At 48.9% G+C, this 20833-nt stretch overlaps 2 protein-coding genes across 7 annotated transcripts; one reads left to right on the forward strand and one right to left on the reverse strand.

Annotated features, from left to right (window-relative positions):
- Window positions 1-1122: 1122 nt before the first annotated feature.
- Window positions 1123-8137, forward strand: LOC308469638 (zinc finger protein 500-like). Of its 2 annotated transcripts, none has more exons than XM_080992380.1 (4): window positions 1123-1376; window positions 2522-3517; window positions 4120-4249; window positions 5564-8137. In XM_080992380.1, exons 2-4 carry the CDS (start codon window positions 2708-2710, stop codon window positions 6346-6348), a joined length of 1725 nt encoding a protein of 574 aa, XP_080848506.1. In that variant the 5' UTR covers window positions 1123-1376; window positions 2522-2707; the 3' UTR covers window positions 6349-8137. The 2 variants fall into 2 exon arrangements, with proteins under 2 accessions (XP_080848506.1, XP_080848507.1); XM_080992381.1 differs by having other exon boundaries at window positions 1125-1376; window positions 5573-8137.
- Window positions 8138-12633: 4496 nt separating this feature from the next.
- On the reverse strand, window positions 12634-20821 carry LOC308469900 (uncharacterized protein). 5 transcript variants are annotated; one of them, XM_080992990.1, is made up of 5 exons: window positions 18493-18757; window positions 17770-17908; window positions 17040-17175; window positions 14210-14265; window positions 12634-14152 (listed from the first exon to the last, which is right to left on the reverse strand). In XM_080992990.1, the coding sequence occupies exons 3-5, from the start codon at window positions 17071-17073 to the stop codon at window positions 13067-13069; spliced, it is 1176 nt and encodes a 391-aa protein (XP_080849116.1). In that variant the 5' UTR covers window positions 17074-17175; window positions 17770-17908; window positions 18493-18757; the 3' UTR covers window positions 12634-13066. The 5 variants fall into 5 exon arrangements, with proteins under 5 accessions (XP_080849116.1, XP_080849114.1, XP_080849113.1 ...); XM_080992988.1 differs by having other exon boundaries at window positions 12634-14265; window positions 18647-18786; XM_080992987.1 differs by having other exon boundaries at window positions 12634-14265; window positions 17464-17908; window positions 18493-18755.
- Window positions 20822-20833: the final 12 nt, after the last annotated feature.

Genomic DNA, 20833 nt, shown 5'->3' on the forward strand with positions numbered 1-20833 from the left:
GACCTCAGGTACCATCGTGCCAGATTTGGTCTTCATATCCGGAGATGATGATTATTTATATTTTATCATCGTTATTACGAATACTAACGCCCCACCGCGGTCTTCTCCTCATGGGATAGTTCAAAACACAGAAGAAATGTAATTTAGTTTAAAAACAGATAGAAAAGTGCATGTTGTATTATTATTATTATTATTATTATACCCTGCCTATCTGGCTGGGTTGCCCCAGCCACTCTGTCTAGCTTCCAACACATATAAAAATGCAATAAAATGTCAAACATTGAAAAGCTTCCTGATACAGGACTGCCTTCAGGTGTCTTCTAAAAGTTGTGTAGTTATTTATCTCACTGACATCTGATGGGAGGGTAGTGATCCAGCTGGGCAATGGAAGAGATGGCACAGAGATCAAGGCCGTTATTTTGGTCAAAGGATTAGAGCAGCAACGAATTCTTTGGCAGTTTGACAGTTGGAGACCTTTGAAAATTATTCTGTGAACCGCCCTGCAGGTATAGGGTGGTATAATAATAATAATACATATTGTGTCCGACACATTGTTGTTGTTTAGTCATTTAGTCATGTCCGACGCTTCGTGACCCCCTGGACCAGAGCACGCCAGGCACTCCTGTCTTCCACTGCCTCCCGCAGTTTGGTCAAACTCATGCTGGTAGCTTCGAGAACACTGTCCAGCCATCTCGTCCTCTGTCGTCCCCTTCTCCTTGTGCCCTCCATCTTTCCCAACATCAGGGTCTTTTCCAGGGAGTCTTCTCTTCTCATGAGGTGGCCAAAGTCTTGGAGCCTCAGCTTCAGGATCTGTCCTTCCAGTGAGCACTCAGGGCTGATTTCCTTCAGAATGGATAGGTTTGATCTTCTTGCAGTCCATGGGACTCTCAAGAGTCTCCTCCAGCACCATAATTCAAAAGCATCCATTCTTCGGGGAAGCTATGGTTTACCCAGTAGTGATGTATGGAAGTGAGAGCTGGACCATACAGAAGGCTGATTGCCAAAGAATTGATGCTTTTGAATTATGGTGCTGGAGGTGACTCTTGAGAGTTGATGTTGGGAAAGACTGAGGGCACAAGGAGAAGAGGACGACAGAGGATGAGAGGGTTGGACAGTGTTCTGGAAGACAGGCGTGCCTGGCGTGCTCTGAAGAGTCGGACACGACTAAACGACTCAACAACAACAATCTGCGCCCAGGGAAAGGGTGGCAACCACAGAGCCCGCTCGTCCTAGAAGGGAGCATCTCTCTTCTCGCAGTGTTTTTCCCCGTCCCGGAAACGGGTCTCTTTTGAATGCACTTTTTCCCCGGGAGCTGGTGCAACCTGGGCAGGGCGATCCGGGTTGGGGCTTTTTTTGGAGAGGGAGGAGGATCTTGGGTAAGTGGCAAGGGCGCACTTTGCACGCGCGCAGAGGCTGGGGAATCCCTGCCTGGAAGGGGAGGGTGGAAGGAGGGAGAGGCAGCCTGCCCTGGGTCTAAATGCAAACACAGGCTTCTTCTGTGTTGCTTTTTGCAAAAATGATGGGCAAGGCATTGGTTTTTGCGGGGCAGAGAGAAAGAGATTTCTGCACGATGCGGTTCTGCATTATGGTTGCTGATGCTGAAGCTGCCTGATCCGGAGTCAGTCCGGAGTTGGTTGCCCCTGCAGTCCCAAGGTCATAGGATCGTAGGGACCCAAGGGGTCATTATTCCAACCCCCCGGGGCAACACAATAATCACAGCTGAAGCACCCCTGACCCATGGCCGCCCAGGATCTTTTTTAAAGTCTCCAATGAAGTGGAGTCCACCATCTTCCGAGGGAGGCTGTTCCAGGAGGTTCTTTCAAATATTTAGCCAGAACATCTTCCCCCGCCCTCCTCCAATGCAATCAATAAAAGCAAGTCTCCGCAAAGGGGAAGAGACCAAGAGGGAGCAGTGATAGCAAACCCAGGTGCCAATTCATTTAAAAAGTTACTTTTCGTAACAGATGGGTAGCCGTGTTGGTCTGCCATAGTCGAAGTAAAAAAATTCCTTCCTGTAGCACCTTAAAGACCAACTAAGTTAGTTCTTGGTATAAGCTTTCGTGTGCATGCACACTTCTGAAGAAGTATCTGAAGTACCTGAAGAAGTGTGCATGCACACGAAAGCTTATACCAAGAACTAACTTAGTTGGTCTTTAAGGTGCTACAGGAAGGAATTTTTTTACTTTTCGTAATGATCAGTTGGCCCAGTTCAGTGCCCGATGGTGTTGGGCAGAGCCAAAGGACTCTTTTTCACATCTTGGATACAGTGGTAGCTCGGGTTAAGTACTTAATTTGTTCTGGAGGTCCGTTCTTAACCTGAAACTGTTCTTAACCTGAAGCACCACTTTAGCTAATGGGGCCTCTGACTGCTGCCGCACGATATCTGTTCTCATCCTGAAGCAAAGTTCTTAACCTGAGGTACTATTTCTGGGTTAGCAGAGTCTGTAACCTGAAGTGTCTGTAACCCAAGGTACCACTGTATTTCCTGATTTTAACACAGTTCTTTCGTTGTGTGTTTCAGCTGGGCGTTCGCTGCTGCCTAACCGGCTTCGGAGTCTGATTTGACGCTGAGCGTCAGACGGATGGTTAACGGAGGCTCTTAATAGGCTTTGCCAGGCTGGACCACCGAGGGAGGAAGCCCTGGAGTTGAACCTCTGCCACCCACGGCCGGCATCTGGGAGCTCCGGGAGAGATAGGGAGAAAGGAGATGGACGCAGGTCGAAGGAAGAACGAGCCAGATGACGTGGTCCAGGCTGCGCTCAAGCAGTGGCCACTCGCGGGTCTGAAAACGGAAGACCAAGACCATGGTGGTCCTACGACGAGGGAGGAATTTGTTGAAGGAGGGAGAGACCTTTGTGCTTTCGGGACTGGGAGGATGGGGGACATTGAATCCAGGGTACCAGGAGAGAAGGTGAAGCAGGAGTCGGGCGCAGGGCTGCTTCAGCACTGGGAATCCCAGTGGCAGGAGTTCTTGAAGATGGTGGAGTCCCACCACACGCACTGGGAGATCCCAGCAGAAGAGCCTACCCCTTGGGAGGATGCCAAGGGCTTTCTGGCCTCCTTCGAGCAAGTGGCCAAAGCCTGTCGGTGGCCCCAGGAGGAGTGGGCGGCCCGGCTCCTGCCAGCACTCAGTGGAGAAGCGGAGCAGGCCTTCGGCAGCTTGGAAGCTGGGGACAGAGAGGATTATGGGAAAGTGAAGGCAGCCATCTTGCGCCGGGACGCCCTGGCCCGGGAGCGGTGGTGCCAACACTTCCGGCATTTCTGCTACCAGGAGGCCGAGGGGCCAAGAGGGGCCTACAGCCGCCTGCGAGACGTCTGCCACCGGTGGCTCAAAGTGAAGAGGAACAGCAAGGAGCAGATCCTGGAGCTGCTGATTCTGGAGCAGCTCCTGGCTGTCTTGCCGCCCGAGGTCCAGGGGTGGGTGAGGGAGGTTGGGCCCGAAACGTGCTCCCAGGCGGTGGCTCTGGCGGAGGAGTTCTTGCTGAGGCAGCGAGAGGCCGAGAGGCCGCAGAAACAGGTGAGGCTGCTGTGGCGGAGAGCTTTGAGGGCCAGAGCGACAAAATGTGGGGTGAGGAAGGGGAACTGTTGCAAGGCATCCTGGGACCAGCCCTGCCTGTATCTTGATGGTGTCCACATAGCAACATAGGGTGGTGTTTGACAATGGTATACTCAGAAAGCTCAGTGGATTAGAGCGTGGTGCTGATAACGCCAAGGTTGCAGGTTCAATCCCTGCATATATATTTTTTACAAATTTTTCAGTTTATGAAAAATAAATATTTTCAGTTTATGAAGCAATTCTGTATCCTTCCACCACGCTGATGAAGAATTCTACGAAACAGTAGTCAATATCCGGAATCACTGTTCAGTGTTGGACCTCATATTTGCTGAATACACAAAGCTTCACAGCTTGTCTTTCATCGTACAAAGTCCGGTACCTCGCTTCAGTTAAAGATTTCCAGAGACTTTGAGACTAAAGATTTCATTATGTACTTGTTATAGTTTGAAGGAATTCTATAAAGATTGTCTATTGCGTATGTACATGGTCATCGTGTTGCCTAGACATTGCTGACATTCTCTTTGCAACACAGGGGTTTGTTTGGTTACTTCTTGTCGTTCCAGATGCAGGCAGCCTTTGAGGAGGACGGCTACGGTTTCTCTGAACCGGCGCAGGTTCTGACCGACACGGGGCAGAGGCAGCAGGAGAGGGGAGCGAAGGAGGAGGCCGGCTCTGGAGACGCAAGCTCACAAGGTAAGGAGGATACCCAATCTCAGGCTTGCAGTCGAAAAGGCGTGGCACAAAAGGAAAAGGGACTGGGGTGGGAGGAGGAGTAGATGGGGGATAGCAAACGCCAGACACTCTTTTTAATTAGGGAATCCTTGTCATGAGCAGCTGAGAAGGAAAATTTTCAAAGAGAGGAGGAGACAAATGTTTCTGTTCTTCCAGCAGAAGAATGGAAAGTCCTTTCTCCCTGTCTCCCACACCTGTAGTCAATGGAATAGACCATGAAATAACAACAACAACAACTTTTATTTATACCCCGCCCTCCCCCGGAGAGTTACATCCCCCCCCCCCCCCGGTCACCCTCTTTGGTTGTCACTTTTTTTCAACGATCACTATGATTTACATTTTTTATTTGTATGCTGCTTTCCCATTTAAAACAAAAAAACACTCAAAATGTCTTGTGAAAGAACAACAAAAATGTGAATCAATACACCATTAACAATAACAATCAAATGAGGGGAATTGTTTCGAAACATAGCAATCCAACATAGAATTTGCTTTATTTGTTTATTTATAATTAATTTCAATCAGCAAAATTTATATTGAAACCTCTAAGCGGCTTACAAGGAACATTAGAAGCATCAATAAACATCAATGGATAATGTTTACTGAATATTTTAAGAACCAGTATAGACAAAGACATAGCTTAGCAGGTTTTGAGTAAATCCAGTAGAGTTGAAATAGATGTGGATTAGGCGGAATAGTGAGGGACGCGGGTGGCGCTATGGGTAAAACCTCAGTGCCTAGGACTTGCTGATTGTACGGTCGGCGGTTCAAATCCCCGCAGCGGGGTGAGCTCCTGTCGTTGGGTCCCAGCTCCTGCCCACCTAGCAGTTCGAAAGCACTCTTAAGTGCAAGTAGGTACCGCTTTATAGCGGGGAGGTAAACGGCGTTTCCGTGTGCTGTGCTGGTGCTGGCTTGCCAGAGCAGCTTCGTCACGCTGGCCACGTGACCCGGAAGTGTCTTTGGACGGCGCCGGCTCACGGCCTATAGAGCGAGATGAGCACGCAACCCTAGAGTCGGACACGACTGGCCCATACGGGCAGGGGTACCTTTACCTTTACCTTTTAGGCGGAATAGTAGAAAAGGAAAGGAACCAGGAACCAGGGGTAGAAGGGAAGTCATATGGTATATGTATATATCGTACTTTTCCATGTATAAGACTAGGTTTTTTACTAAAAAAAAAAGTTTAAAAGGGGGGGTCAACCCAGCCGCATGGGCAGGGTATAAATAATAAAATGCTTATGATTCTTATTAATCACATCAACATTCTTTTAATAGTTTCAACAGATTACATGCAAGTGGGTGAGTGCGACAGGCAAAACCGTCCCCAGGAAAGCCGTGACAACGTGGAACCATCCGTCACGGAAAGTGTCGTCCGGGTTTGCAAAGAGGGCGAAACCTCGGAGGGTCAGGGCGAACCAAAAAGGCCTCCAGCGAGCTGGCCGAGGAATCGGGTGGGGGAATCTGTTCCCTGCGGGACAAATGAGATCTCTCTTGATCAAACCCCACTGCGGCAGCAGCCTCCAGGGCCAGATGGCGGATCTGGCGAAAGCTTCGATTCAGAGCTCGTGAAGTACGAAGCGGTTGAAATCCAGGAGTCGGGCTACCCGTGCGAGGACGGGACGCAACTGGGTTTCAAGGAGGGTTTCCAGAAACACAGCCCGCACTTCCGCGGGAAGCCGTACCAGTGCGGTTATTGCGGAAAGGCCTTCAGCCGCCGGTCGCACCTGGTGACGCACGAGAGGACCCACACGGGAGAGAAACCCTACGCCTGCTCCTTCTGCGGCAAGAGCTTCATCCAGAGCTCCCACCTCATCCTCCACGAGAGGACCCACACCGGCGAGAAGCCCTATTGGTGTTGCGCCTGCGGAAAGAGCTTCAGCAGCACCTCCAACCTCCTGGCCCACGGCAGGACCCACACGGGCGAGAAGCCCTACAAGTGCGCCGTCTGCGAGAAGGGCTTCATCAGCAAGTCGCACCTGGTCCGCCACCGCAGGAACCACGCTGGGGACAGGCTGCCCACAGAACAATCCTGCTCCGGGAAAGCCTTCTGCTTGGCCTAGTTTCTTACGAGACCAAGAAAGGGAGACTACTTCGGAGTAAAGCCATAGCAGAAAGCCCACCTTCTTTTTACAAAGAAGGTGTGGGGCCTGGCAGAGAGAGACATTTTTATTTTGGTCCAGATTTGGCTGCATCGGAAGGTGTTCCAGGCCTGGAAAAAAATGTAATACAAGAAAAAAGCACACCAAGAACTCAGCCAATGTAAGTTTCAACAGTGGGAGTGGTCCCTACTCACAAATCAATAGTCGATAGCAACAAAAACTAACCCAAGGATTAGTTTCTGACAAGGATTACAAACTCAAATAGAGTTTACAAACTCCAACAGAGATTACAAACTTAAACCCATAAAAATATGTATAACACAATAATTCATTACAGAATTAGAGATATGAGTTTATGAGTAGAAATAAATTCATGTTCGTCCAGATTCGTCATGGAGGTCCCAGCCTCAATCATTGAGCAGAAGTCAGAAGTCAATTATGGATTAGAAACCAGGACAGGGCTGTTGGAGCTTGTAATCTCTGTTTGAGTTTGTAATCCTTGTCAGAATACATACTTTTGAATGGATTAGTTTTTGTTGCTATTGACTATTTGAGAGTAGGGACCACTCCCACTGTTGAAACTTACATTGGCCTGAGTTCTTGGTGTGCTTTTTTCTTGGTATATTTAATAACTGGAAAATATTGTAGCCCGGGAGCGGCAAAACCTGTGGCTCTCCAACTCCTCTTATCATTCCTGATTAGAATAATTTTATTACTTATATGCCGCCCATCTCACTGGGTTGCCCCAGCCACTCTGAGCAGCTGCCGGGGAAATATAAAAACACAATAAAACATCAAATGTTTAAAACTTCCCAATACTGAGCTGCTTTCAGATGTCTACGTATGGTCATATAATATTGTTTATCTCCTTGACATCTGGTGGGGGGGGCGTTCCACAGGGCAGGTGTCACCACTGAGAAGGCCCTGTGCCTGGTTCCCTGTAACCTCACTTCTTGCAGGGAGAGAACCGCCAAAAGGCCCTCGGAGCTGGACCTCAGTGTCTAGGCTGAATGATGGAAGTGGAGACAGGATCACAAGCAATATTAATTATAGTATGTGATTTCTTTAAAGAAATTGTATACTACCATTTATATTGTTTGCGATCCTGTCTCCTGGCATTGATTATTGATGAACTGGGGGGTGGGGAGCAGGTGGCGCTGTGGTCTAAACCACCAAGCCTCTTAGGCTTGCCGATCGGAAGGCTGGTGGTTCGAATCCCTGCAACGGGGTGAGCTCCCGTTGCTCTGTCCCAGCTCCTGCCAACCTAGCAGCTCGAAAGCACGCCAGTGCAAGTAGATAAATAGGTACCACTGTGGCAGGAAGGTAAATGGCGTTTCCGTGTGCTCTGACACTCGTCACGGTGTCCCGTTGTGCCAGAAGCAGTTTAGTCATTCTGGCCACATGACCTGGAAAAGCCATTGGCGGACAAACGCCGGCTCCCTCAGCCTGAAAGTGAGATGAGCGCCGCAACCCGATAGTCTAATTTGACTGGACTTAACTGTCCAGGGGTCCTTTACCTTTTACCTTTATTGGTGAACCTACAGGTCAGAAATGCCTGTCCTTCTGGGAGCTGGACTTGAAGGGAGAACTTGAGGAAATGCATAGATCCTGGATCATTACTTGACGTGAAAATAATTGTTGGATCATTCTGTTCAAAGAGTGTGTGTATGTGTTTCTGTGTTTGTAGGGACAGAGGCAAAAATCCTTTGGATCATTCCTTTGATGAAATAAATTTCAAACCATTGCTTTACTTCCGTTGCACAGCATCCAACCATGTCTTGTTAGGTTTTAGGTAACGGTAAAGGTACCCCTGCCCGTACGGGCCAGTCTTGACAGACTCTAGGGTTGTGCGCTCATCTCACTCTAGAGGCCGGGAGCCAGCGCTGTCCGAAGACACTTCCGGGTCACGTGGCCAGCGTGACAAGCTGCATCTGGCGAGCCAGCGCAGCACACGGAAACGCCGTTTACCTTCCCGCTAGTAAGCGGTCCCTATTTGTCTACTTGCACCCGGGGGTGCTTTCGAACTGCTAGGTTGGCAGGCGCTGGGACCGAGCAACGGGAGCGCACCCCGCCGCGGGGATTCGAACTGCCGACCTGACGATCGGCAAGTCCTAGGTGCCTAGGTGCACAGCGCCACCCGCGTCCATTGTTAGGTTTTACCTGCCTTAAATGTTAGCGACATTCGCACTCTGCACTAGCCGGGACTCTGTAGGCCTAATAATAAATAATAATAATAATAATAATAATAATAATAATAATAATAATAATAAATTTATTATTTATACCCTGCCCATCTGGCTTGGTTTCCCAGCCACTCTGGGCGGCTCACAGCATGTAAAATTATTTAATTAGCGTAGCGATTGTTAAATTCCACTTGGACCGTTGTTTTGTTTTTTCCATGTTCCAGAAGTGTGGCAAACCTTAAAGTTCCTAGACTTTATTATTGACCATTTGAATGTTTATGTAAAAATTATGCGGAAATTCTGGGGGGTTTTTTACTATGAGGGAACACCACCAACCACTGGTGTTTTTAGCAACCGTAGGGCTTTCTTCAGGGAACTGCTGCCCATCGTAAGGATTAAGACCAGGGCCACATTCTCTTGTGGAGAACTTTCTGAGGGCCGCGTCCCAGCAGGGGACTATAGAGTCATGGGTTTGCACCCACCCAAACCCCTCTTTATCCACCCCAAGCAACCAAGGACATCTAAAGGCCAGGAAAAAGCACTTGAGATGATGGAGCAAGGCTGACAAGGAGTGCGTGTTGGAATATTATAGAAAGAACTTGAGAACTGGTCTTGAACAGGTTCCCTACCTCAGGCCCAGTGAAGACTTTCAAAGATGGCATTTTGGTACATGTGTTAGGTCCAAGCAGAAAGACTCATACTCCGTTGTGTTTATTATTAAAGGGAACTTCCTGACAGACATACAACAGCTACATACAACTATCTGACTTTTGGAAGACATCTGAAGACAACCCTGTATTGGAAAATTGTTAACGACTAATGTTTTACATGCTGTGAGCCGCCCAGAGTGGCTGGGAAACCAAGCCAGATGGGCAGGGTATAAATAATAAATTTATTATTATTATTATTATTAGGCCTACAGAGTCCCGGCTAGTGCAGAGTGCAAATGTCGCTAACATTTAAGGCAGGTAAAACCTAACAATGGACGCGGGTGGCGCTGTGAGTAAAACCTCAGCACCTAGGACTTGCCGATTGTCAGGTCGGCGGTTCGAATCCCTGCGGCGGGGTGCGCTCCCGTTGCTCGGTCCCAGCGCCTGCCAACCTAGCAGTTCGAAAGCACCCCCGGGTGCAAGTAGACAAATAGGTACCGCTTTATAGCGGGAAGGTAAACGGCGTTTCCGTGTGCTGCGCTGGCACTGGCTCGCCAGAGCAGCTTCGTCACGCTGGCCACGTGACCCGGAAGTGTCTCCGGACAGCGCTGGCCCCCGGCCTCTTAAGTGAGATGGGCGCGCAACCCTAGAGTCGGACACGACTGGCCCGTACGGGCAGGGGTCCCTTTACCTTACTTTTACGCTAATTAAATAGATTTGAAATATGTATCCAAGGGAATATAAACTCCATTAAAAGGTTTTTTTTTTTTAAAAAAAAGAGGAATTGGACTGTGAGCTGTGTTGATTTATGACTGTGGAACTGCATGATCTTTTGCTTTCTTTGACTTATGGCTACTGTGTGGAGAGAGTGATTGGCTTGTTTTGTTCTTATTCTTATTAGTACTTTGTGCTTTTGTTCTGAATTTTTATGCCGTGAAGCGTCCTGAGATCTTCAGATGAAGAGCGGTATGCAAAATCATTACCGTATTTTTCGCCCTATAGGGCGCACCGGCCCATAGGGCGCACTTATTTTTTTGGGGGGGGGGAATAAAGAAAAACATTTTTATTCCCCCCCCCCCCCGCGCAAGCTCCGGGAGCAATGGCAAGGTTGTGCTCGCTCCAGGAGCTTGCTGGGCTGGGGGCGGGGGAAGCCCGAGCTTCCCCCGATCCCAGCCCCCAGAACGGGTCCGGGAGCGATGGCGAGGTTGCACTCAACCTCGCCATCGCTCCCAGAGCTTGCTACTATCTGAAGCCCGGGGAGCGCAGCGCTGTAGCCCGCTGCGCACCCTGGGCTTCGGGCAGCTATCCGCAAGCCTGCAGCGCCCGGCAGGAACTCCCGCCAGGCACCGCAGGCTTGCGGATAGCTGCCCTAAGCCCGGGGTGCACAGTGCCGCGCTTGCCGGGCTCCGCAGGCTTGCAGATAGCATCCTGAAGCCTGGAGAACAAGAGGGGTCGGTGTGCACCGACCCCTCTCGCTCTCCAGGCTTCAGCGAAAGCCTGCATTTGCCCCATGGGACGCACACACATTTCCCCTTCATTTTTGGAGGGGAAAAAGTTCGTCCTGTAGGGCGAAAAATACGGTAAGTAAATAAATAGTAATTGGGGAGCCACCACCGAGAAGGCCTTGTCATGGTTGAACGCCGACCGGGCACCACCAAAAGATCATAGGTCCCGAGATGGTTGATATTAGGAGTGCCGCTCTATTAGGAATTTGGATCCCAACCAGTTTAGGGCTTTATACGCTAGTACCACCCCGCTGAATTGAGCCTGGTAGCTCCCTGGCTCCCTTGACGCTGCACCAAGATTTATCTTTGGAATTACTGAGTAGGAAATCTGTATGCCCTGTATTCGGTCACTACCTTTGCAGAAGGACTACGTGGAGGATTGAAGAACATTAGGAATGGGACTGGTGAAAATAAAGGCTGCGGGTTATCTATTGGTGTTTCGCAACTTTCTGACTTGTTGCAGGACCTTAGCCAGACCTAGCAGAGTATGCGCAGAGTCCACGGAAGCAATTGGCAACTGGCTGCAGACAGGATGGACGAAGCAGGAACCAGTAACTTGTAGGTATAGGTGTTTATTATATACAGTGGACTATTTACAGGAACAGAACACGGATCTTTGACTAGCTCTCTCTTACACGACTCACAACTCTCAACCTCCAACTCCTACACTAGCCACTCCAACTAACACATTCCAGTTAGTAGGCCATAAAGCATTATTCCCGTGAGAGCTTGACCAATCATGGAGCTGTCTCCATGCCTCTGTATCACCAGGCAGATTACACACCTTTACATTGCCTTGGCTGTCGGCCAAACCCTCATTGACTCTGTGTAAAGCTGCAGGTATTCAGATTCCCAACATTGTCTTCATGTCATCATACGAATCTAGGGTGAGGCCTTATATCCCGCCAGCGAAAATTGTGCAAGCAAGTCGGGGTGAATTACCGTATTTTTCGCTCTATAGGACGCACCTGACCATAGGACGCACCTTGTTTTAGAGGGGGAGAACAAGAAAAAAAATTCTCCCCCTCTCTGCTCAGCGCCCCTTCAGCGAAGCGGCAGGAGAAACGGAGCCCCTTCCATTTCTCCTCCCGCTTAGCTGAAGGAGCACCTACCCTTCAGCAAAAGGAACCCAAAGCCTCCGGAGCGCAGCGGGAGCGCTCCCACTGCGCTTCGGAGGCTTCGCATTGCTATCGCTGAAGCCAAGGAGCCTGCATTCGCTCCATAAGATGCACACACATCTCCCTTTAATTTTTGGAGGGGGAAATGTGCGTCTTATAGAGCGAAAAATACGGTACGCACCATAAAACTGACTGACCAGAGTTGGGTCGGCTCCAGATGACTAGATCTGGAGTGAGAATTGGGAGTGTAAACGCTTTCACAACTTGATTGAGATGGGAGAGAGACTAGGATGGGAGAGAGACACATGTCATTTTCCTAGTGAGGCTTCAGTCTGTCCCCCTTTGACCCTTGGACTAGGCCTGCGTCTCTAGAAAGGCCTCTGGAAAGAAGGAATTATGGCTCTCCCTGATCTGCTACCTCCTCTGGGGAGGGAGCAAAAACAGCCCTTTGTCTTTCCCATCCAGGGAAGAATCTGGTGAGTATCTTTTGCAGGCAGTGGGGAGGCAAGACTGCAATGGAGGATTGGTGGAAAATGCGCTTTGGGGAAGGAGGTCGCCCCACGTGGAGACCCTCCAACCTCAAAGGGCGGCCAGTGGGACAAGAAGAGGCAGGGAGGCAGCTGCTGATGGAGGGGAGACGAGTAGGACAGAAAGGATCAGTCCCCCTTTCCCAGCATTGGACTGAGGGCTCCCCACAGATGCAATGTCTAAATTAAAATCCCAGCCAAGCCCAACTGGAAAATGTATTGTCTAGATGAGTCCTAAGAGGTGGAAGACCACAAAAACAAACAACATTTGGAAGTATTTTATTGGAAAGATTGGAAAAAGAGGAAGCACAGTCTTATTTTGCCACCTATTGCTTTTTCATCACTTGCACACCTACCAACAAACTACAAGAACATCTATCAAAAGAATCGACAGAAATATGGACAGCGTGGAAAGCAGGTAGCTCTTAACCAAAACCATCTTTTGTTTTCTCTCCATGACACCCTTAGCACCCTGAATAAATAAAATAGACACTTTAAAAAATATATTTTGGAAAATTCAATGTAATGAACATTTTGATGGAAATTAAGGGATGGGCCCTGACTGAAACTCCTTCCACAATCCAGGTTTCTTAGATCATTAGCATGCATTGTGCTTGACCTGAAGCTTTCCCCACGTTCCAGACATTAAAATGGTTCCTAAATTTACTATTTAAAGATGGTTCTCTTGACTGGAGCTCATTCCGCACTCCAGGCATTTAAACAGCATATCTCCTGGGTGAATTCTTTGATGGGAAGGAAGGTCTCCTCTTCAACGGAAGCTCTTTCCACACTCCAGACATTTAAATGGTTCTCTCCAGCATGAATTCTTTTGTGCTTCTCAAGGTTTGTGCCCCTACTGAAGCTCTTGCCACAGTCGTGGCATTTATATGGCTTCCCCTCTGTGTGGATTCTCTGATGTGACGTAAGGCTTGTGCTCACAGTAAAGGTCTTGCCACACTCCAAGCATTTATAGGGTTTCTCCCCTGTGTGGATCCTCTCATGCTTAATAAGGTTTGTGCTCTGACCGAAGCTTTTCCCACACTCTGGGCATTTGTACGGCCTCTCCTGTGTGTGGATTCTTTGATGTGAAGTAAGGTTTTTTCTCCAGCTGAAGCTCTTCCCGCACTCCAGACATTCGTAGGGCTTCTCTCCCGTGTGGATTTTGTCATGTTTCGTAAGGGCCGTGCTCTGACTGAAACACATACCACACTCCAGGCATTTAAATGGCTTTTCGCCCGTGTGTATTCTCTGATGGGAAATGAGGTCTGAGCTTTGACTGAAGCTCTTTCCGCACTCCAGGCATTTGAAAGGCTTCTTCCCTGTGTGGATTCTCCCGTGCTTGGTAAGGTTTGTGTTCTGACTGAAGGCCTTGCCACACTCCAGACACTGATAGGGCTTCTCCCCGGTGTGAATTATTTGATGGGAAATCAGGTTTGAGCTCTGACTAAAGTGCTTCCCACACTCCAGGCATTTAAATGGTTTCTCCCCTGTGTGAGTTCTTAGATGTTTAGTAAGGTTTGTGCTTCGACTGAAGCTCTTTCCGCATTCCAGGCATTTACGATGTTTCTCTCTCCCATGAGTTGCCTGGTGTGAAGCTTGGTGTTTGCTTTGACTAAAGTCCTTTCCAAACTCCAGGCCCTTAACTTTTCTCTGTCCCGTGTGGATTATCTGATGAGAGATGAGGTTTGCACTGCGACTGAAGCTATTACCACTGGCCAGTGGTTTCTCCTCTGTGTGCGCTCTTTGGATAGGGATTTCACAGACGTCTACTTGGTTTCCGCCCTGCTTCCTCCACATTTCTTGATCCCCAAAGGTCTCTTCTCCCTCTTCATTCTTGACGGGTTCCAAGGACACCCCAACTGGCTCTTCGTAATCCTCACTGCCCTGCCCAGTTGCTGCAGAGGGAAAAGAGAGAACCCTGATTAGAGTTGGAAGGCACCTCCAAAGGTCATTCAGCCCTTGCTCAATGCAGGAGCCACCGTGCAGGACGCTACTACACTATCCCTGATAGGGGGCCAGCTCCTGCTTTCAAGCCTATTATTATTATTATTATTATTATCTTATACCCCGCCCATCTGGCTGGTGTTCCCCAGTCACTCTGGGCAGCTCCCAACAGAATACAGTGGTGCCTCGCAAGACGAAATTAATCCGTTCCGCGAGTATCTTCGTCTAGCTTTTTTTCGTCTTGCGAAGCAACCCTATTAGCGGCTTAGCGCTATTAGCGGTTTAGCGGCTATTAAAGGCTTAGCGGCTTAGCGGCTTAGCTGCTAAAAGGCTATTAAAGGCTTAGCGGCTTAGAAAAAGGGGGGGGAAGCAAAAAAAAAATCTCAAGACTCGCAAGACATTTTCGTCTTGCGAAGCAAGCCCATAGGGAAATTCGTCCTGCGAAGCGCGTTGGAAACGGAAAACCCTTTCGTCTAGCGGGTTTTCCGTCTTGCGAGGCATTCGTCTTGCGGGGCACCACTGTATTAAAAATACAATAAAACATCAAACATTAAAAACTTCCAGATACAGGACTGCCTTCAGATGTCTTCTAAAAGTCAGGCAGTTGTTTATCTCTTTGACATCTGATGGGAGGGCATTCCACAGGGCGGGCGCCACTACTGAGAAGGCCCTCTGCCTGGTTCCCTGTAACTTCGCTTCTCGCAGTGAGGGAACCGCCAGAAGACCCTCGCAGCTGGACCTCAGTGTCTGGGCTGAACGATGGGGGTGGAGACGCTCCTTCAGGTATACTGGGCCGAGGCCGTTTAGGGCTTTAAAGCTCAGCACCAACACTTTGAATTGTGCTCAGAAACGTACTGGGAGCCAATGCAGGTCTTTCAGGACTGGTGTTATATAATCCCAGTGGCCATTCCCAGTCACCAGTCTAGCTGCTGCATTCTGGGTTAGTTGTAGTTTCCGGGTCACCTTCAAAGGTAGAGCGCATTGCAGTAGTCCAAGCGGGAGATAACTAGAGCATGCACCACCCTGACGAGACAGTCCGCAGGCAGGTAGGGTCTCAGCCTGCGTACCAGATGGAGCTGGTAGACAGCTGCCCTGGACACAGAATCGACCTGCGCCTCCATGGACAGCTGTGAGTCCAAAATGACTTCCAGGCTGCGCACCTGGTCCTTCAAGGGCACAGTTGCCCCTTTCAGGACGAGGGAGTCCCCCACACCTGCCCACCCCGTCTCCCAAAAACAGTACTTCTGTCTTGTCAGGATTCAACCTCAATTTGTTAGCCAAATGAGGTAGATTTTTTTCTTAGGCTCCTTACCAGTGAGGGCAGTGTCACATGTCCAAGAATGTGACCTGACCACAAAACAGGTAGGAGCCAGTTTAGGAGGAATCAAACGGCTGAATGTTAAAGTGAAAACAACTCCAGATGAGGAACAAGGAGGGTTCTAATACGGACAGTAAAAAATGGGTTGAGTAAGTGTTTTCAGGGACGGGTTGAATTGGAGATGGTGAAGGTGAGGTGGCAGGAGAAGGCTGTGAAGAGAGTAAAGGGTTAATATGACATATATTTAGTGCGTGTCCTAATGCAAATGCTCTTGCAGACTCTTTGAACTCTGACTGTTAATGCGTTACTGAATAAAGTCTGACCAATTGAGAACTGGGTTTGAGCCACCATACTTGAACCCTGCAGTGAGAACTTGCCACACACAAAGAAGAGTTTCACCACTTTTTGAGGCAATCTAGAGCATCTTTGTCTTTTTTTCCAGACTACTTATCAGATGCAGAAAGGCTTGGGGTCAATCTTTGCTCAGAGATTTGACAAGGGGTGCTGGGGCCTCCCTGTGAAATGTCCAATTCACCTCCGTGGCTTTTGCATTGTGCACGATCGTGGCAAGGAGTCATTTGACTGACTTGATGTGTCAGAAACAACAATAAAAGTTAAATAAATAAATGAGAGAGAGAAAGAAAAAGAGAACCAGAACCCATGTAGAAGGGAAAGTAAAGGGGGGAGGAGAAAAAAACCCCCAAAATTATACTTTACAAAGCTGTACTTCACCAGAACTTAACCTATTACAGTATTTGTAAGAATGGATTCCAAATATCATTGAATTTGTCCATGGCAAGTCTGCATTTATATGCAAGTGATTCGTATGCTGCGAGTTTGTATAAGCCTTCAATCCAATCGTAGAAGGGAGCCGCATTTTTATTTTTTCCAATTAATCAGTATCAGTCTTTTTGCCGTTGTCAGGGCGGGGAGAGTCCACTCGTATTGTCCTTTTGTAAGGTTTCATGTGCTGGGTATAAAATTCAACAGGATATTTTGCTCTGTAAATGTACAGTTCCGTTGATCGTTTCAGTTACCTTCTGGCCAAAATTTTTCAATACAGGACAATGAAAAAAATGCATGTTTTAGAGAAGCATTATCCCTATTGCATCTCCAACAGTTAGATACCTTAGATATCCCTTTTTAAAACAAAAAACAATAATAAAACTTGAAAGCCTCATTATCTCCTTCACTTGCTAGAACAACTGCATTCTCCCCATTCGTGATTCCTAGGTATTCAGAAGCACGCTGCCTCAGACAATGGAGACAGAACGTGGCCATGAAGACTAGCAGCAATTAGGGATGGCTAGTCCCTAATTTGGCTTAGGGGCGTATGAAAAAACCTTGCTGGCTTTCACAGAGCCCAGCCAGATGGCTCTGAAAAAGCCCACAAGCAGCTGTTCTTACCTAGAGAAGCTACACTCCCCTGTACCTCCTCCATGACTTCCTTGCACAAGGCTCTGTGCCCTGGATCCAGTAACGCCTGCTCTGCTCCTCCTCAGGGAAATAAATACACAGCTGCCGCCTCAAAGATCACCAGACCCTAAAAGAAATAAAGAAAATTCTCTCCTAGTATTTTCCTACAGGACTGAAAAACTTACCCACAGAGTCATCTGGCCAAAAAACCCTCAAGGTTCGGTAATAAGAGTGGGACACCCTGGGCACTTGGGCTGCAGCATGAGGTGGGAAGGGAAGCGGGTGGTGCTGTGGTCTAAACCACTGAGCCTTTTAGGCTTGGTGATCAGAAGGTCGGCAGTTCGAATCCCTGCGACGGGGTGAGCTCCCGTTGCTCTGTCCCAGCTCCTGCCAGCCTAGCAGTCCAAAAGCATACCGGTGCAAGTAGATAAATAGGTACCGCTGTGGCGGGAAGGTAAACGGCGTTTCCATGCGCTCTAGTTTCCGTCACGGTGTCCCGTTGCGCCAGAAGGGGTTTAGTCCTGCTGGCCACATGACCTGGAAAGATGTCTGTGGACAAACACTGGCTCCCTCGGCCTGAAAGCGAGATGAATGCCACAACCCCATCGTCTCCTTTGACTGGACTTAACCATCCAGGGGTCCTTTACCTTTCACCTTTTTTACCTTGTACCCATTTGCTTTTGGAAGAAACCAACACTTTGCTCAAGGCCCAGTTACGTACCTGCTGCTGGAATTCGCAGGAGAGGAGAGCAATGTCGGGCTCCTGTCAAGGTTGTCCGCCTGTAACAAACTCTAAACAAACCCGGCAGGGAGAATCTGTAGGAGCACCACTGGTCGTCCTCTGAGTTGATGAGGTTCACCTGACAACAAGAAGAAATGACAAGAAGAAATGACATCATCTGCCCAGTTGGGGAGTAGTCTGCCAACAGAGATTCAGTGGGTGCCTTCTGCCTCAGCTTTTGAACACCTGCTAAAAACCTTTCTATGCTGCCAATCCTATGCAGGAAATTATGAGAATATCCTTTAATGGTTAGTTGTTTTGGCATCCATCTGTCTTGAGAAACAATGGAGTACGCCTCCGGGGCATAGCTGTCAACCTTCCCTTTTTTTGCGGGAAATTCCCTTATTCCAGCACCGTTTCCTGCTGTTTCCCGCTGCTATCCCGGATTGTTATATATCCCGTAGACTGTCCCCGGGACAGGTGAGGCTGCTGATCCCTTATTTTCAAGGCTGCCGATCCCTTATTTTCAAATCTGAAAGTTGATAGCTATGCTCGGGGGGGGGGGGGGGCGAAGTAGAACCGCTGTGTTAGCAGCACCAAAACGACCTCCCTGGGGTGCAAGCCAGGGTGGTGTGTCTGGAGGTCCTGGGCTGCCCAGTTGGCTGCCCCCCCCCGGCCTCGCTGATGGGGGTCCAAAGGAAAGCAGAGCAAGACGTTTGGTACCAGCTTGGCTGCAGGAGTTTCCGGAAGCAGGCGTACAAGGTGCCATCCAACTGTCTTAGGGACTCCGCTCCGGATGTGTGTAGGGTTTGCTTTTCTTCTCTTGCAATGCCCAAATCCCTAAATTCCTGAGGAGAAGCCCCCTTTCGCCCTGTACCTCCAAGGCGCGCCCCAGCTGTTCATCTCCCTTCTCCCCAACTTCACAAACTGGGCCAGGACATTCAGAGCTGAGCCTATTCAGGTTCCCATTTGAAGGCAGCCAGAGGATGCGGGCTCCTGCTTCTTTCTGTTGGCAACCGGAAATCTCTCTATCTCTCTGGCTCCTCTCCTGCTTTCGCTTATCCCTTTGGAGGGACGCGGTTGGTCACTTCTGGTACCGCCCCCGTCCCTGCGGAATGCTCATCCAATAGATATTCAGCGGGCGTCTTCTCCATTAACCTTTAAATGCCCGCAAAAACTTTGTTGCGTAGCCAAGCCAATGCAGGCAATTAAGAAGATTCTTCTGTAATAGTTGGGCTCACTCCTCCGTTGTCTCCCGAGACAGGCCGATGCCAAATCAACCAATAGTTGATCTCTGATTTTTAAAATGGATTTACGAATGTATGATTGTTGAAAGTCAGTCTTTTTTTTTAATGAACAGCACTACGTATATAGATTTTTTTAAAAATACAGATATATAAAAACCAGCCTTTGATTTTTCCAAGCATGGCTCCCACCCACCTTTCCTGGTTTGGGGCAGAAGCTGCGTTCCCTATCCGAAGAAAGGTGCTCTGCATGTGTTTTTTTGTTTGTTTGCCCAGACAGAAAGTGGGGAGCATTAATCTCTGCAGGAAAGCATTCTGCACATGCTCAAAGGCCGTCTGCCTATAGATCTTCTTCCCCCCAGAAAGGAGGGAAATGATTCTGTCGCTTAAAAAAAAAAAAGCACTCTGCACAGGCTGTGGGATACTGCGTGCAGCCCCAAGAAAGGGAGAAAAGTAGCAGTTCCCCATCTGGAGAAAGGCGCTCTGTTGAAAAAGGTTTGTAGGTTATATGAAGAATCACTGCAAGCAGTTTAAAACGTTAGCAGGTTTATATTTGTTTGTTTGTACCCCGCCCATCTGGCTGGGTTTCCCCAGCCACTCTGGGCGGATTCCAACAAAGATTAAAAATACATTAAAATGTCACACATTAAAAACTTCCCTGAACAGGGCTGCCTTCAGATGTCTTCTAAAAGTCAGGTAGTTGTTTATCTCTTTGACATCTGATGGGAGGCTGTTCCAAAGGGCAGGTGCCACTACCGAGAAGGCCCTCTGCCTGGTTCCCTGTAACTTGGCTTCTCGCAGTGAGGGAACCGCCAGAAGACCCTCGCAGCTGGACCTCAGTGTCTGGGCTGAACGATGCGGGTGGAGACGCTCCTTCAGGTATACTGGACTGAGGCTGTTTAGGGCTTGAAAGGTCAGCACCAACACTTTGAATTGTGCTCAGAAACGTTCTGGGAGCCAATGAAGGTCTTTCAAGACCGGTGTTATGTGGTCTCGGCGGCCGCTCCCAGTCACCAGTCCAGCTGCTGCATTCTGGATTAGTTGTAGTTTCCGGGTCACCTTCAAAGGTAGCCCCACATAGAGCGCATTGCAGTAGTCCAAGCGGGAGATAACTAGAGCATGCACCACTCTGGCCAGACAGTCCACAGGCAGGTAGGGTCTCAGCCTGCATACCAGATGGAGCTGGTAGACAGCTGCCCTGGACACAAAATTAACCTGCGCCTCCATGGACAGCTGTGAGTCCAAAATGACTCCTAGGCTGCGCACCTGGTCCTTCAGGGACACAGTTACCTCATTCAGGACCAGGGAGTCCTCCACATCTGCCCGCCTCCTGTCCCCCAAAAACAGTACTTCTGTCTTGTCAGGATTCAACCTCAATCCATTAGCCGCCATCCATCCTCCAACCGCCTTTAGAGTAAACCCAGCACTCTAACGGAGTTAAAAACGAGAATCAAGAAAGGTAAACGAAGGAGAAACAAGAAAGGGAAAATATTGCATGATTAGAACATGCAGTGAAGGGAAGTAGATGTTCAGTTCCTTTTGAATGTAATGTAAAGTAATGCAATGTCGAAAAGTACAATGGTGAAAAATATAAATGAAAATCTAAATAGAGAAAGAGATTCTCCATCCGTAGCTTTTTTGTTTGTTGATTCGCCCAGACAGAAAGCAGAGGACTGCATTACCCTCTGCAGGAAGGCGCTCTGCACGGGCTCAGGAATACTTTTTTGGGGAGATGGAAACCACCGCCTCCGGCCAGACCCCTTTGCAGCGACCAGCAGAGGGCGGGGAGCGCAGGGCGCGCGCGTCTCCTCTCCTCCGGC

This window comes from Podarcis pityusensis, assembly GCF_964106645.2.
Source record: "Podarcis pityusensis genome assembly, chromosome: 2".
NCBI classification, from domain to species: domain Eukaryota; kingdom Metazoa; phylum Chordata; class Lepidosauria; order Squamata; family Lacertidae; genus Podarcis; species Podarcis pityusensis.

Coding starts and splice junctions, on each gene's coding strand:
- LOC308469900 (XM_080992989.1), bottom strand. CDS start 17,073: ATGGAGGAGGTACAGGGGAGTGTAGCTTCTCTAG. Junction 14,266..17,039: donor GGGGAGTGTAGCTTCTCTAG/GTAAGAACAGCT, acceptor TTCCCTCTGCAG/CAACTGGGCAGGGCAGTGAG.
- LOC308469638 (XM_080992380.1), top strand. CDS start 2,708: ATGGACGCAGGTCGAAGGAAGAACGAGCCAGATGACGTGGTCCAGGCT. Junction 3,518..4,119: donor CCGAGAGGCCGCAGAAACAG/GTGAGGCTGCTG, acceptor TTGTCGTTCCAG/ATGCAGGCAGCCTTTGAGGA. Junction 4,250..5,563: donor TGGAGACGCAAGCTCACAAG/GTAAGGAGGATA, acceptor TTCTTTTAATAG/TTTCAACAGATTACATGCAA.